This window comes from Felis catus, chromosome C2 (assembly GCF_018350175.1).
Source record: "Felis catus isolate Fca126 chromosome C2, F.catus_Fca126_mat1.0, whole genome shotgun sequence".
NCBI lineage: Eukaryota > Metazoa > Chordata > Mammalia > Carnivora > Felidae > Felis > Felis catus.
Genome location: NC_058376.1, coordinates 22,948,624 through 22,962,251, shown reverse-complemented (window position 1 = coordinate 22,962,251; position 13,628 = coordinate 22,948,624). Strand labels below are relative to the sequence as shown.

The window sequence follows — 13,628 nt, the reverse complement described above, 5'->3', positions numbered from 1 at the left end:
TTTTTAAAGTTTTTATTTAGATTCTGGTTAGTTAACACACGACATAATATTAGTTTCAGGTGTACAATATAGTGATTCAACAGTTACATACAGCACTTGGTGCTCATCACAAGTGATATCCTTCATCCCCATCACCTATTTTACCCATCATGCTACCCACTTCCCCTCTGGTAACCATCAGTTTCTTCTCTGTAGTTAAAAGCCTATTTCTTGGTTTGACTTTCTCTTTTTTTTTCCCCTTTTCTAATTTGCTTTGTTTCTTAAGTTCCACATATGAGTGAAATAATATGGTATTTATCTTTCTCTGACTGATTTATTTTGCTCAGCATAATACTCTCTAGCTCCATCCATAACATTGCAGTTAGCAAGATTTCATTCTTATTTTTATTGTTTATTTATTTTGAGGGAGGAATAGGGGCAGAGAGAGAGGATCCCAAGTGGGCTCCATGCTGTCATGGAGTGCTGCCAGTGCAGAGCCCCATGGGGAACTCGATCTCAGGAACCATGAGATCATGACCTGAGCTGAAATCAAGAGTTGGAAGCTTAACCGACTGAGCCACCCAGGCACCCCAAGATTTCACTCTACACCACATCTTCTTTGTCCATCCATGAGTCAGTGGACACGTGGGCTTTTTCCATAATTTGGCTGTTGGAGATAATGCTGCTGTAGACACTGGAGTGCATGTATCCCTTTGAATTAGTAGTTTTGTATTTTTTGAGTAAATACCTAGTAGTGTGCACATATATTTATTATGGACTTTCTTCTGGACCAAACTAAGTCAGTGAGGATGCGAAATGGAAGCATATTTGAGAGACATCCAAATGAAGAGTGAGTTGCATTTTATGAGTTTTATATTTATGAGAGAAGAGAGTGAAATAATCTTTGATATATTTATAGTTTATTTGGCAAACTAGATTTAATAGATAATGATAGCATAACTTCAGATAAAGAATAATGAATGGGTTATGACACGAAGAGAATGATCTTGAGTTTTGTGATGATTTTGGAAAATATAAAAGTTTTTTAAGTAAATAAGTGTAGTAGGTATTAGCAAATATATTTCTGGGTCTCAAAAATGATGATAGGGGGATACACACGAATTCTGTGTATAATTAACATATAGAAGAGGGGATGGTGTGCAAATGGAAGCTGAGTTTTGAGTGTTTACAATGGAGCCAGATTATAGTGGACATTTTCAGAATATGTGTGAAGGACATAGTGAAGTACTTAAGATCAAAAAGACCAAGCACGAATTGCTGATTGAAATCTGGCTTCACTATGTATTGCATGAGTGACCTTTAGCAACTCATGAAACCATCCTTTGCCTCAACTTTCTCACCACTGAAATAGGAATGAAAATAGTTCCTGCTTAATAGGACTGTTTAAGAATTAAGTAAGTTATTTTAGATACACTGATTAAAACACTGCCTAGCACATAATAAACATCATCTATGTATTTGGAGTAGAAGAAAGTATATAAAACTCCAAGAGAAGAAAACAAAGAAGAGATTGCTAAGAAATATAAAGATTTAGGCTATAAGAAGAATCGATGTATTCAAAAAGACTAAAATAGGAGGAAACAGAAAAGTGAGCAGAGAATAAATATGTACGAATCAAGGAATTGGACAGTTAAATTAAACAGCAGTGTCTCATCCTTCATTAAGTCAAAACTTTTAAAAGCTGAAAATTGTTATTGGATTTGAAAATTAGATGGTGTGATTAACCTTAGGAATGGAAAACTTATTAAGTGAAGAGGACAGAAGTAAATAGGCATAGAATAAAGAATGATTGGAGACATCAAGAGTTTCTTTCTGTCTTTCTTTCTTTCTTTCTTTCTTTCTTTCTTTCTTTCTTTCTTTCTTTCTTTCTCCTTTCTTTTTTTTTTCTTTTCTTTTCTTTTCTTTCTTTCTTTCTTTCTTTCTTTCTTTCTTTCTTTCTTTCTTTCTTTCTTTCTTCAATAATGTGATAAGACAAGTAGGATATACCATAGTAATTTGAGAAAAAGGCAAGGAAAGGGTGATTTCCCGTTTTATCTTATTTGCTTATTTTGTTTTGTTTTCTTTTTTTTGTTTGTTTCATTTATTATTATTATTATTAGTAGTAGTAGTAGTAGTATGTAAGTGATTAAACAGTGTCTATAGCTTGGCAGGAAGGGGCCAATTGAAACAGAAGCATTAAGGAGGTAGACCAGTTGCTTTTAAAAGGGCCCAGGTGATCTAGCAACTGCAAAGTTTATTTTCCTAACTTAGGATAGGAAAATTAAATTAAAATATATCACAGAGTTGGAGAGGAATTATGCTAAAAAGCTTAACTTCATCTTGGTCAACTTAGATGAAAAAAATTATTTAAAAATAGTTTTTATAGGGGAGCCTAGGTGGTTCAGTCTGTTGAGCATCCAACTCTTGATTTCAGCTCAGGTCATGATCCCTGGATTGTGGAATCGAGCCCTGTGTCGACACCCAGCCTGCTTGAGATTCTCTCTCTCTCTTTCTCACTTTCTTCCCTCTCTGCCCCTCTTCCCTGCTAGCGCTCTCTCTCCCTTTAAAATAAATAAATATGTAAACAAATAAATACATAAATAAATACATAGAAATAAAGTAAATAAAAGTAGTTTTCATAAAACCTTCATAGCCATCAAATTTCCTAAAGTGATGACAGAGTATTTCTTTCTTAAATGCTTCAAAGGTTCTGAATTTTCTTGAACATTTTAAAAATCTAATAAACCACTTAGACTGTTGTCATGTAGTGATACGGATATTCAATACTAAAAAAGTGAATTCGTAAACTATATACATAATTCTCTCAAAGCAGATATAGTTTTAAAATGTTTTCATTGAAAAATTGAAAAGAATCATACTCATTTGGTGTAATTAACAGTTTGTAAGAACTTTCAATAAGTAAGACTCCTTGAGAGTTTCTATGATTATTTGGTAAGTGCCTTAATTCTCCCAAGTTCCTTGATGTGGAGGCCAAGGTATAAAAGTGCTTGCTTGAAAAATGTTACAAGTCATTGTACCAAGATAAATCAGTGCCTTAAGTTCTCTCTGCATGTCTGTTGAATTTTAAGTGGATCCAGCTTTGCTTTGTGTCAGGCATGTAGTAGACTGATTAAGTTGTCAGTTTTTACTCCTCTGCAGGGGATAAACTGGCCATTTTAAATGCCGTTGTTAAATGTTGTATTAAATTGCAACAGGCTCTGGGGCCCCTCATGGAACTTAGAAATGCCAATGACTTCATTATATTTATATTCCTATAAATTAAGAAAAGCTCTTTTGAATATCTGCTATTTGATGTGCGTGCTTAAATTATAAATATTAATTTAAGCTTTGCTATGATAGCAGTTACCTTCGTTAAAATGTTGCCTATGTTCTATTTTGAGAAATAATTGTCATTTAGGAAATAAATTCTAGCTCCATATATTCCCTCCGTTAGCTTCTCCTGATAATTCTTTTTCACATTGGTGACCCTTGCTTCATTGAAGTAGAAAGGTCTTAACACCTTTGACTTTTTCCCTTTTTTGCCAATGTTCTAATTGATTAGAGATAACTTCTATTTTGATCTTTGTTGTAACCTCCACTCCTATATTTCCATATTCTTTGTCACCAGCAAACCCAGATACTCAACGTAACATGCCCCAAGGTGTTGGTCCCCTTAATTCAATTTGTCAGTTATCTTGTCTTCTTCCTAACCTTTACTAAATGCCAATTTTGTCATGTCAGTATCTATTTATAAATAATTAATGGAGAAAAATTTGAGGCTTGACATTTATCATGGCTTTTGAGATCCTCCAATGTCTTTTCAAAACTGTTTCTCCAATGATAATATATTACCCATTTTATACACGAAGACAACTTACTTTACATTGATTTACTAGCTATTCTCTGAATGTTCCTTGAACACTTTGCCTAACCTACAATATCCACCATCATTATATATTCCTTATATGGAATGTCTATCTTCTTTCTGTTTATTATAATATTTATCACATCTCTTTTTTTTTTAAGTTTTATTGCCCTCTCTGCAGCCTTCTTGGTTATGAATCTCACTATGGCCATAATTGATGCAGGTCATCCTGTTTTATCATTTATCATTTTATGTAGTGGTAGTTTTTCAAAATAAATTGTAATTCCCTTGATGTTTGGAACTATGGTTTATTATTTTTGTATACCATTGTATTTAAAAGAGTGATTTGCAAAATGTGTGTAGTTAATAAATACGGATTTTTGTAGACAGTTTTTAATGTACCTAACTCTACTTTTAAGGTTGATATTACATGCATTTCTTTGAGAATGGTTCGCAGAAGACATAGATTTACCATGGCTCCACTCTTTCATCCGTGGGTTAAAGCTTTTCCTTACTTTGAGGATCTATTGTGAAGATACTGGCATTTTGTTTTTTTTACTATTCAACCCCAATTTTAATAAAAAAGATGATTTGTTGATTAATTTATAGGGAATGCCAATATTTAATCAGTAATGGTCCTTACATGAATTTAATCTATGAGATATTATATACCCTTTACGGTTTTATTTAACATTACTATGTCTATTCAAAATACATAAAAAAAGTAAAACATAAAAATCAGATTTTTCAGCATCGGTGAATGCCATTTTATTTTCAAATTCCATTCCTAAATAGAAATTTTAATTAAAAATCTTAATATTTTTTTCTAAATGAACTAAAAGTCTCATGTTACGATGCACATTAATTTTTTGGTGTGTACCTTGAGACAACAAAAATGAAGGAGAGATTAACTAGGTAGGTATTAAATATGTCAGCCCTGTCCAGTTTTCTCTGAACACAACTTTTGACACTACAAAACTTTAATTTTCTTCTGACATTTGGCTCCAAAATGAAACCATTGTAGGTGGCTATGGGTCAAGAATGATTACAAGAAACTCTGGATGTTAAATCACGAGAGCCACGAATAAGAGATGACCTTAAATTTTAGTTCTCCAGGTTTTTCCTAATATGCACGTGTTTTAATGTATCTGTAGAGGTCAATTAGAGCAAATCCAGCCTTTGGGAAATGTTTTAAACTAGAGAATTATGTATTTTCTTCATATACGTTAATACCTGAAATATAACGATTTGTCTAGTCACCAAAATGTCCATGAAAAATATGGTCTTGATTAATGGGCGAATTGATAGTTTTTACTGAATGAAAAATTAACCACGTATTTTAATATAAATTAACTAATTAATTTCAGGCTCAATTTCATTTTATTACAATGAATAGGTTATTATTTATCATACCCATTAGCAAATCAGTGTAAAATTATCCAGAACTGTATTTGACATTTAAAGTGCTTACATCCTTCAAGTTTTGTCTTTTCTATAAACTTTTCCTCTGAAAAGCAAATTTACTATGAAGACAAGTGAGGGGAATTATTTAAATAATAATTGGCAGACATTTCTCAAACTGTCTGATATCTTTAAATTCAATTTAAGGCAATGAAGTCATTCTAAAATTTTATATTGTCAATATTGTCAGTGTTCTGTACCTACTGTACAAGAAGCCCTTGGTTTTTATCCATTATTCTGCCGTGTATTCATATTTTATCAGTTTAAGAGAAACAGAAGTGAGGTTGATAAGCCTCTGCCTTTAGAAATTTACATTTAAATAAGGTAGAGAATTTAATTAGCAATCATGTAGGTTTCATTTGTTTAGTGAAAATGCCTACTGACCAAAGGTATTTATTTGGTGATACCATAGAGAAGGCTATCAAAGAAGATGTGTAAAGTTATTGATATATTAGTTTTGCTTTGAAGATAGAATGTAGCCAGCTATGCGGACATGTGAGAAAGGGAGAGAAAGGCAGAGGAAATAGTTTGAGCAAATACACAGTTGCAGGAAAGTGAGTCCGTGGAGAGAGGGCAGGGAGAACTAATAATGATTGTCTCTAGCTGCAGAACATTAGGAAAGAGTAATTGGAAATAAACTTGGAAAGGTAGGTTTTCCTTCAATTAAAATTTGTATAATAATTAACTAATTGGATTAAGCAAATCCACTCTGAGGACTTTTGAAACAAGCAGGTGAAATTAAACAGTTTTAGAAACTTATGCATGCAGCACCCTGAGAAATACTTCATGGAAAGAAAGCTTGAAGAGGTACAAGTCAGAAAAAGAAATGTAGAATCTGATATATCACTCTCTTGGATTAAAATAAACATCTCACATTAAAATTAATGAGTCCATGTATTAGGGGAAAAGTGTTGGAAATAAATAAGAATGCATACAAATGATATTTCAGAGGCTATATCTCTAAGACTTGAAAATTCATTGATGATGACCAAAAATGGAATATGAACAGCAGGCATTTTTGGTGGAAGGGGAATGGGTTCAGTTTGCACATAGAAAATTTGAAATTAAAATACGCTATCCAACTGGATTCTAGCTGAATTTTGGAAATCATAGGACTAAATTTTAGAACAGCGCACACTAAAGATCCAAAGAGAAAAGGAAATAGGATACATATCTTAAAGGACAAAGAAGAGGGAGAAAAAAAAAAAAAAGAAAGTGGAACAGAATGGCAATTCCCTTTTTATTTTCAGCCATGCGTCTTTTCTGCCTCCTTCTTTTCTATCTGTACGTATGCTCAGATCTTCCCCAATTTATAAAACCCCTGACCACATGCCCAGAATTGTGGATCCCCAAAGCCCCAGCCATCTCTTCAGATTCAAGTTTACTTACTATATGGGCAATCTCAATGTACTTAACTTTTGCAATTTGCCTCTGAGCCCATTACACTTAAACTAAATGCACCAAGAGGATTAGTTATTCTTCAGAAGGAAAAGTCCCCCCTCTGTGAATTCTCATTGGAATTGGCCTTGTTTATATTTTTAGATATTCTCTTGTCCCTTGGTTCTACTAGTTTTCTTCCTATTCTTTCTAACTTCTGTGCTTTTCTTAATCTATTCTCCCTGAAATGTTAGAATTACTTGAACACTCATTGAGCCCTTATATGTATCAAGCACTCTTTGAGAATAAGGAATTATAAAAAGAAACTGGACCCAAGACCGAGAGGAGAGAAGAAAGCCATGTAAGCCAGCCTGGTTCCCAGAAAGGTGTCCTGAAAAAAAGGGAGTTTATCCCTCAATGATGAAGAGTACAAGGAAACATATTTTAAAGAGCTTAAACATGTACCACAAGTCTTTCGTGATAAATACTTTCTTCTTTTCTTATGTTTTTGATTCTACATTTCATTTCTCTAGTTGTTTTCAACATAGTTAAGTTACACTTTTAGCCTAATTCCATTTTTTGAAATTTCGAGGGTCTGTCTCTCCTTTTGGATGTTTTAATTGGCTCTTGCTCATAGTGCCTTATTTGACCCTGGTTTTTATAATGTTAGAATATGAGTTTAGGTTAAGAAGAACTTCATTTACAAAAATCTTAGGCCATGTGGAAGCACCTGTGTGGCTCAGTCTAAGCATCGGACTCTTGATCTCAGCTCAGGTCTTGATCTCTAGGTTGAGTTCAAGCTCCACATGCTAGGCCTGGAGCCTATTTAAAACAACCAACCAACCAACCAAACAAACAAACAAACAAAAAAACAACTTAACTCTCTTTATCACTGCCTTTCTGCTAGTGGGCTGATTTATTGTATCCCCTTCTCGTTCCTAAGGGTGAATTTTATTCTGGTCCAGTGTTATCTGGTGTTCTATAGCATCCCCTCTTATAGACAAGTTTTGATCCTATGTTGGTACTATCTGTGCACCTTTTGATTACTACCATCCACAGATTGTCAGTAGCACTTTATACTCTGGCTTTTAGATTTTTTTTTTCTTCATTTTTTTTCCCCCTTGAGACTCCATTACTTTACTGAAAGCTCAGATAATGCGTGTCTGGAAGTAAGAGATGGTGGAATGGGTTTGGGATGTAGTTACATTATCTTGTCTACCATATTATTAGAAACATGTCTTTCAATTTGTATTAAACTATAATTCTAATTATCTTCTAACATGTTAGACTATTCAGCTATTTTATTTTCAAATTTGACAATAAACTTATTAAACAGCTCCTCTATTTTATTGCCATTGTCCTGGTTCCTTCACTTAATTTATTTATCTTGTGAAAATAGTGTTTATTCATGTTTCTTATGCAATATTTTTCCTTCTTTCATGGAAATAATTTAGTAGGTAGCCAAAATGTAGTTAATTTATATTTCTATTGTTACAATGACAGTATAGGATTTCAAATAAGATTCCAAATATTGGGCAAAAATTTTCTGTAGTTTTTGCCCAATGTGGTAGCACGTATATGGCCAAGAATGTAAATATGGAAGTGAGTATGAATTTATTCATTTACTTGGGAAATAAATTTCAACATGTTAGGTTAATTAAGTCCTGTATTTGGTCTAGTTGTAAATTGTATACTAATGTAACAGACATAATGTTGTTTGATTTTTATAATTAGATTGTATTTTATAAAAGTTCCATTTCTTTTTACAGGTAATAAAAATTTACAGGAAAATAGTTTCTGTTTGGATCATGTAGTTTATAGATCATGTGATAAAATCTTAGAATTTATGTTTAAAACCATACTTAATTATTATTTAAATTTTTTTTTCAGCTCTTCTTCAAGTGACAATTTCACTTAGCAAAGTAGAGCTTAGCGTGGGTGAATCTAAATTCTTCACATGTACAGGTATGTATGTGTACAAATATTTCAAGATGATTACTTGTTTTGGCTTTAATTAATATTATACATTGGCAAAATTTAAATAGTGAAAAATAATTCTCTAAAAATAAAATCTTATAATACCACTGGGCTTCTGATGATGGAAGGTGTTAGCTAATAGTTAATATTTTACATATTAAAAACTATGGAGTTTATTTCTGTTAATTTCAAATTATTAATTTTGACCATCAAACTAGCTCACTTATTTTGAAAATAACTTATCAAATAAAATGTATCCACAATAACTTAAATAAATTCAAATGCTATTCCTGTATAAATAATAATATTAGGATGAATATAAATATTATAACTGAATTACCTTTATAAATATGCAATGAATAAATTAGATATGGCACACTGCATTATAGCTATACCTGAATGAAAACTTTCAGACAAAGCAAATCAAATCTGTCCTTATGAAAAGTGAATTAAAGAAAAAGATATTTAATCAGCAAAACTTTGGCAAGAATTTTATGACTATTAATCAAAAGTATCATATATTATAATACCTGTGGGAAATTATATGGACCTCATTTAGTTTAATCATGCACATGCAGAATTTTTTCAGAAGACATTTAAATACTTAAGCGACAAATTCTAATTTAGCGTACTGTAGAAGTCACAAATGCACACATTGTACTTCTATTTATATTCATCAAATTCATTTTTATGCATGCAAGCCTTCATATGTAAAGTTATGAAAAATATTCACATACGGTGGCCGGGGTGGCTCAGTTGGTTAAGCGGCTGACTCTTGATTTCAGCTCAGGTCATGATCTCACAGTTCACAGGACAGAGCCCAGTGTTGGGCTCTGTGCTGAGCATGAAGCCTGTTTAAAATTCTCTCTCTCTCCCCCACTCCCTCTGCTCCTACCCCATTTGTGCTCTTGTCTCTCCTCTCTCTCTCAAAAAAGATAGAAAGTTATAACATATTTATAAATCATATATAATACATTATAATATATATTACATTATAGTATGTATATATAATATCACATCTTATGAAAAACTAGGAGGGCATGATTTTTCATATTTTGCCTTCCTAAAGGTCTAACTAAATTGATAGGTCTGTTGATACATATTTTTGCATATTGACAAGTAGAAAGGAAGACAGCAAGTGAGATATTGGTTCAATATCACTTATTATGTCAGCAGAGCTTTGGAATAAGAATGAAGATCATTGTTTTTAAATCTTATCCGTATTTTATATACACAAATGCACAGATGCACATACATAGCTCGATTGTGTAACATATTCACAGAATAATTAAATAGTCTAAAAATTAAGTTTGAAAATGACATTGTATTATTTTCTTAGATTCATTATATATAACATATATATAATATATATGTTATTTATGTTATATATATATGTTATGCACTACATAATGTTATTACATCTGTAGGTATTACTTAAGGTCAAAGTAAGGAATAATTTAAAAGAATGAATTAACATCATTCAGTGGTACTACGTTTTGCTCTTAAAATAAGGCAAAATAATTAAACATCTTTTTTCCTTTTATACAAAGATGTATAACCAAGCGATATTGTTATTGTGGAAGCAGTCTTATATATGTTAAATACACAATAGTGAAACAAGAATCTAAAAATAAAGATGCTAGAAACACTTGCAACCCTTCCATATGTGTGTATATATATATATATATATATATATATATATATATATATATATATATATCTGGAAGCATTCCGGTTTGCAAATATATATATATAATATTTACAAAATATATAACGTATATAATATATATATATATTTACAAAATATATATATAATATATTTTATTACAAGGTTGACTAAGTTGATATGACTCTAAATTCCTGACACTAGAACATAGACATCTAAATTCAGTAAAACAAATGTCTTAAATTTACACTAAAAGGGAGTCAGACCTTCAGAGAGCTAAATAAGATTATGTCATAAATAGAAAATGAATTTGTACTCCACATTTTTAAGAAAATAAAAACTGTAATGTTATTTATTAGTATATCCAGTAGTCCAGGCTTAATAAAAAATATGAAAAATTTTAATGGAAATTATTTATTAGAGATGTCATGAAAAGAGAATCATGATAGGGTGCCTGGGTGGTTCAGTCAGTTAAGCGTCTGACTTCGGCTCAGGTCATGATCTCATGGCCTGTGAGTTCGAGCCCCTTGTCAGGCTCTGTGCTGACAGCTCAGAGCCTGGAGCTGCTTCAGATTCTGTGTCTCCTTCTCTTTCTGTCCCTCCCCTGCTTGTGCTCTGTCTCTCAAAAATTAATAAACATTAAAAAGAATTAAAAAAAAAGAGAATCATGACTGCTCTATGAAAATCCAAAATAAACTCTCCATGAGAATGAAATTTTATACCATATTATCAAGAATGAAAATATCCAAAATATTTCACAGAATGTCCTATATAATTTACTGTATAAAATGAAAGTTCATATTGTTCAGATTTGAAATGATGTTCATTTAAATTACTCATTTGTAGTTCTTTATGGAGATGGGAATTAAAACAAATACTTCCCCTAAATGAGTTATCCCGTAACCACTGTGGTTTTATACTTCTGTCCAGAAAGATCTGAAGATAACATAATTAAGATCCATTTAATATTTAACTAAATGTTCTTTCATACTTTTTGCTCAAGCATGTCTAATTTGATATGGAAAACACAATAATTTGTTCCTAAAGCCATTTCTTGGGAAAAGTATAAGAAGGGACAATGTTCTTCAAAGTGGTCCTGCACATGTTAGCATTTCCCCTTTATGCATTTCCCCTGATACTTTTGAGTTAATAGCACATACCGCTTCCACAAATTATCCTTCAAGTAATTAGGTGAAATACATCCTTTTTGTCAGTAAAAGCAAACTTTGGAAGTTTCAGGATAATAACCTGGATTCTGAATTGGAAAACTTAAATAAATGTTTACCTTGTAATGATTTGGTTGTAATTGCCTAGCAGTATAAGTATCATTTCAATGCATTCTAATTATCATGTGATTAAATAGTTAACAGTTTTAGATTAAAATGATGAAACTATTCATTTTAGTTAAGAAAAGAGATTAGGGTTCCATTTTAAAAATAGTCACTGGCCTTATCTGTACAAGTTTAACAACTTGGGGAATTAATTCCAAATTCAGTATTATCAAAAGCCAAAGTTGATTTTGCGTAAGATTTACATTTTTATGAGCTGTGCTTTATCGGGGAAAAAAGTACTGTCTCCTGACCCTAGCAAAGAGACTTGGGAACAGGTGAAATCATGTTAGTAATTGTGTTTCTGGTCAGATACATCTATCACATATAATTTATGTCTGACACAGTGGCCAAGGCAGTTTCATAACTTAACTGTAGTAATAGTTCATAGATTGCTATGGTAAAGTTTCAACTATCAGGGCTGAAATTCCATACTGGAAGTTTCCTATAGAACTTTTGGGTTTTGCTTACGCAAACAGGGCTGAATTCTCAACATTGGATAAATAAGGATGAACATGTGTGCTAACATTTGTGTTTACTTTCAATTTTGTAAGATTTTGAGACTTCCAGCCTTCTCTTATTTACATTTTTTTCTAAATTGTTAAAAGTTGTTACATAATAGTAAATGTCAATGCCAAAACAAACACTTGAGACATATTTTCAAACATTTCTTTTCCATGGCTCTCTGCAGCAATTGGTGAACCTGAGAGTATAGATTGGTATAATCCTCAAGGGGAGAAGATAATTTCAACACAGAGGGTAGCAGTGCAAAAGGAAGGTGTTAGATCACGATTAACCATCTACAACGCAAATATAGAGGATGCAGGGATATATCGTTGTCAAGCAACAGATGCCAAAGGACAGACACAAGAAGCTACAGTTGTATTGGAAATTTACCGTAAGTTATGCATTTATTAGTTAATTGAATTTGTGGTTGTATAAAAACTTGAACATAATGCATTTAGTAAAAATTAACACCCATTAATAACTATGTGCTAGATAATGTTGTAAGACCATTGCAAGTATCAGTTTATTTATATTTTGCCATGGTGCATCACTAAAATGGAATCGATAATAGGAAATAGTTTATTATAAATATAGATGGAGCCAATTCTCTTGGTAAAATAATAGAGATGAAAATGTTTTCATGTTCTCCAGCCATTAAAAATCTATTGGGTAAATAGAAAACAGTAGATTATTTAGTGTTAGGAAATTTATCAGAAGTAGTTTTTCACTCTAAAATAAAAGGTCAGGATTAGAACAAATGACATTATGTATATGATAGCAGTGACCAGTCTAGAATGAGAATTGAGGGTCAGTGAACAGGAGTAGACACAGAAAAGCTGGAAATTCATCTAGTGGAGAATAATATCTAGCTGGATTCTTCACCAACAGAATTTTCTTTAAGATGATTTTCCATATTTACACTTGATTTTAGGAATTAAGATTGACAGTTTTCTATATTCCTTCCCCTTTCTTACATATAGGAATCATGTTTTTTTTAATATGAAATTTATTGTCAAATTGGTTTCCATACAACACCCAGTGCTCATCCCAACAGGTGCTCTCCTCAATACCCATCACCCACCCTCTCCTCCCTCCCACCTCCCCATCAACCCTCAGTTTGTTCTCAGTTTTTAAGAGTCTCTTATGTTTTGGCTCCCTCCTTCTCTAACCTTTTTTTTTCCTTTCCCTTCCTCATGGTTTTCTGTTAAGTTTCTCAGGATCCACATAAGAGTGAAAACATATGGTATCTGTCTTTCTCTGTATGACTTATTTCACTTAGCATAACACTCTCCAGTTCCATCCACATTGCTACAAAAGGCCATATTTCATTCTTTCTCATTACCACGTAGTATTCCATTGTGTATATAAACCACAATTTCTTTATCCATTCATCAGTTGGTGGACATTTAGGAATCATGTTTAAGAATACTATGAATGAAGCCTGTTGACTCCTTAGGGGTGATGCCAG

At 32.2% G+C, this 13,628-nt stretch overlaps 1 protein-coding gene across 3 annotated transcripts in view; it reads left to right on the top strand.

The window, feature by feature from the left end:
* Positions 1-13,628, top strand: part of NCAM2 (neural cell adhesion molecule 2) — a 520,684-nt gene that overhangs the window by 282,056 nt on the left and 225,000 nt on the right. For all 3 annotated transcript variants that reach the window (XM_023238847.2, XM_011285729.4, XM_023238848.2), the window contains exons 2-3: positions 8,573-8,647; positions 12,345-12,551. In XM_023238847.2, the coding sequence (XP_023094615.2) occupies positions 8,573-8,647; positions 12,345-12,551 (282 nt within the window). The remainder of the gene's footprint in view (positions 1-8,572; positions 8,648-12,344; positions 12,552-13,628) is intronic.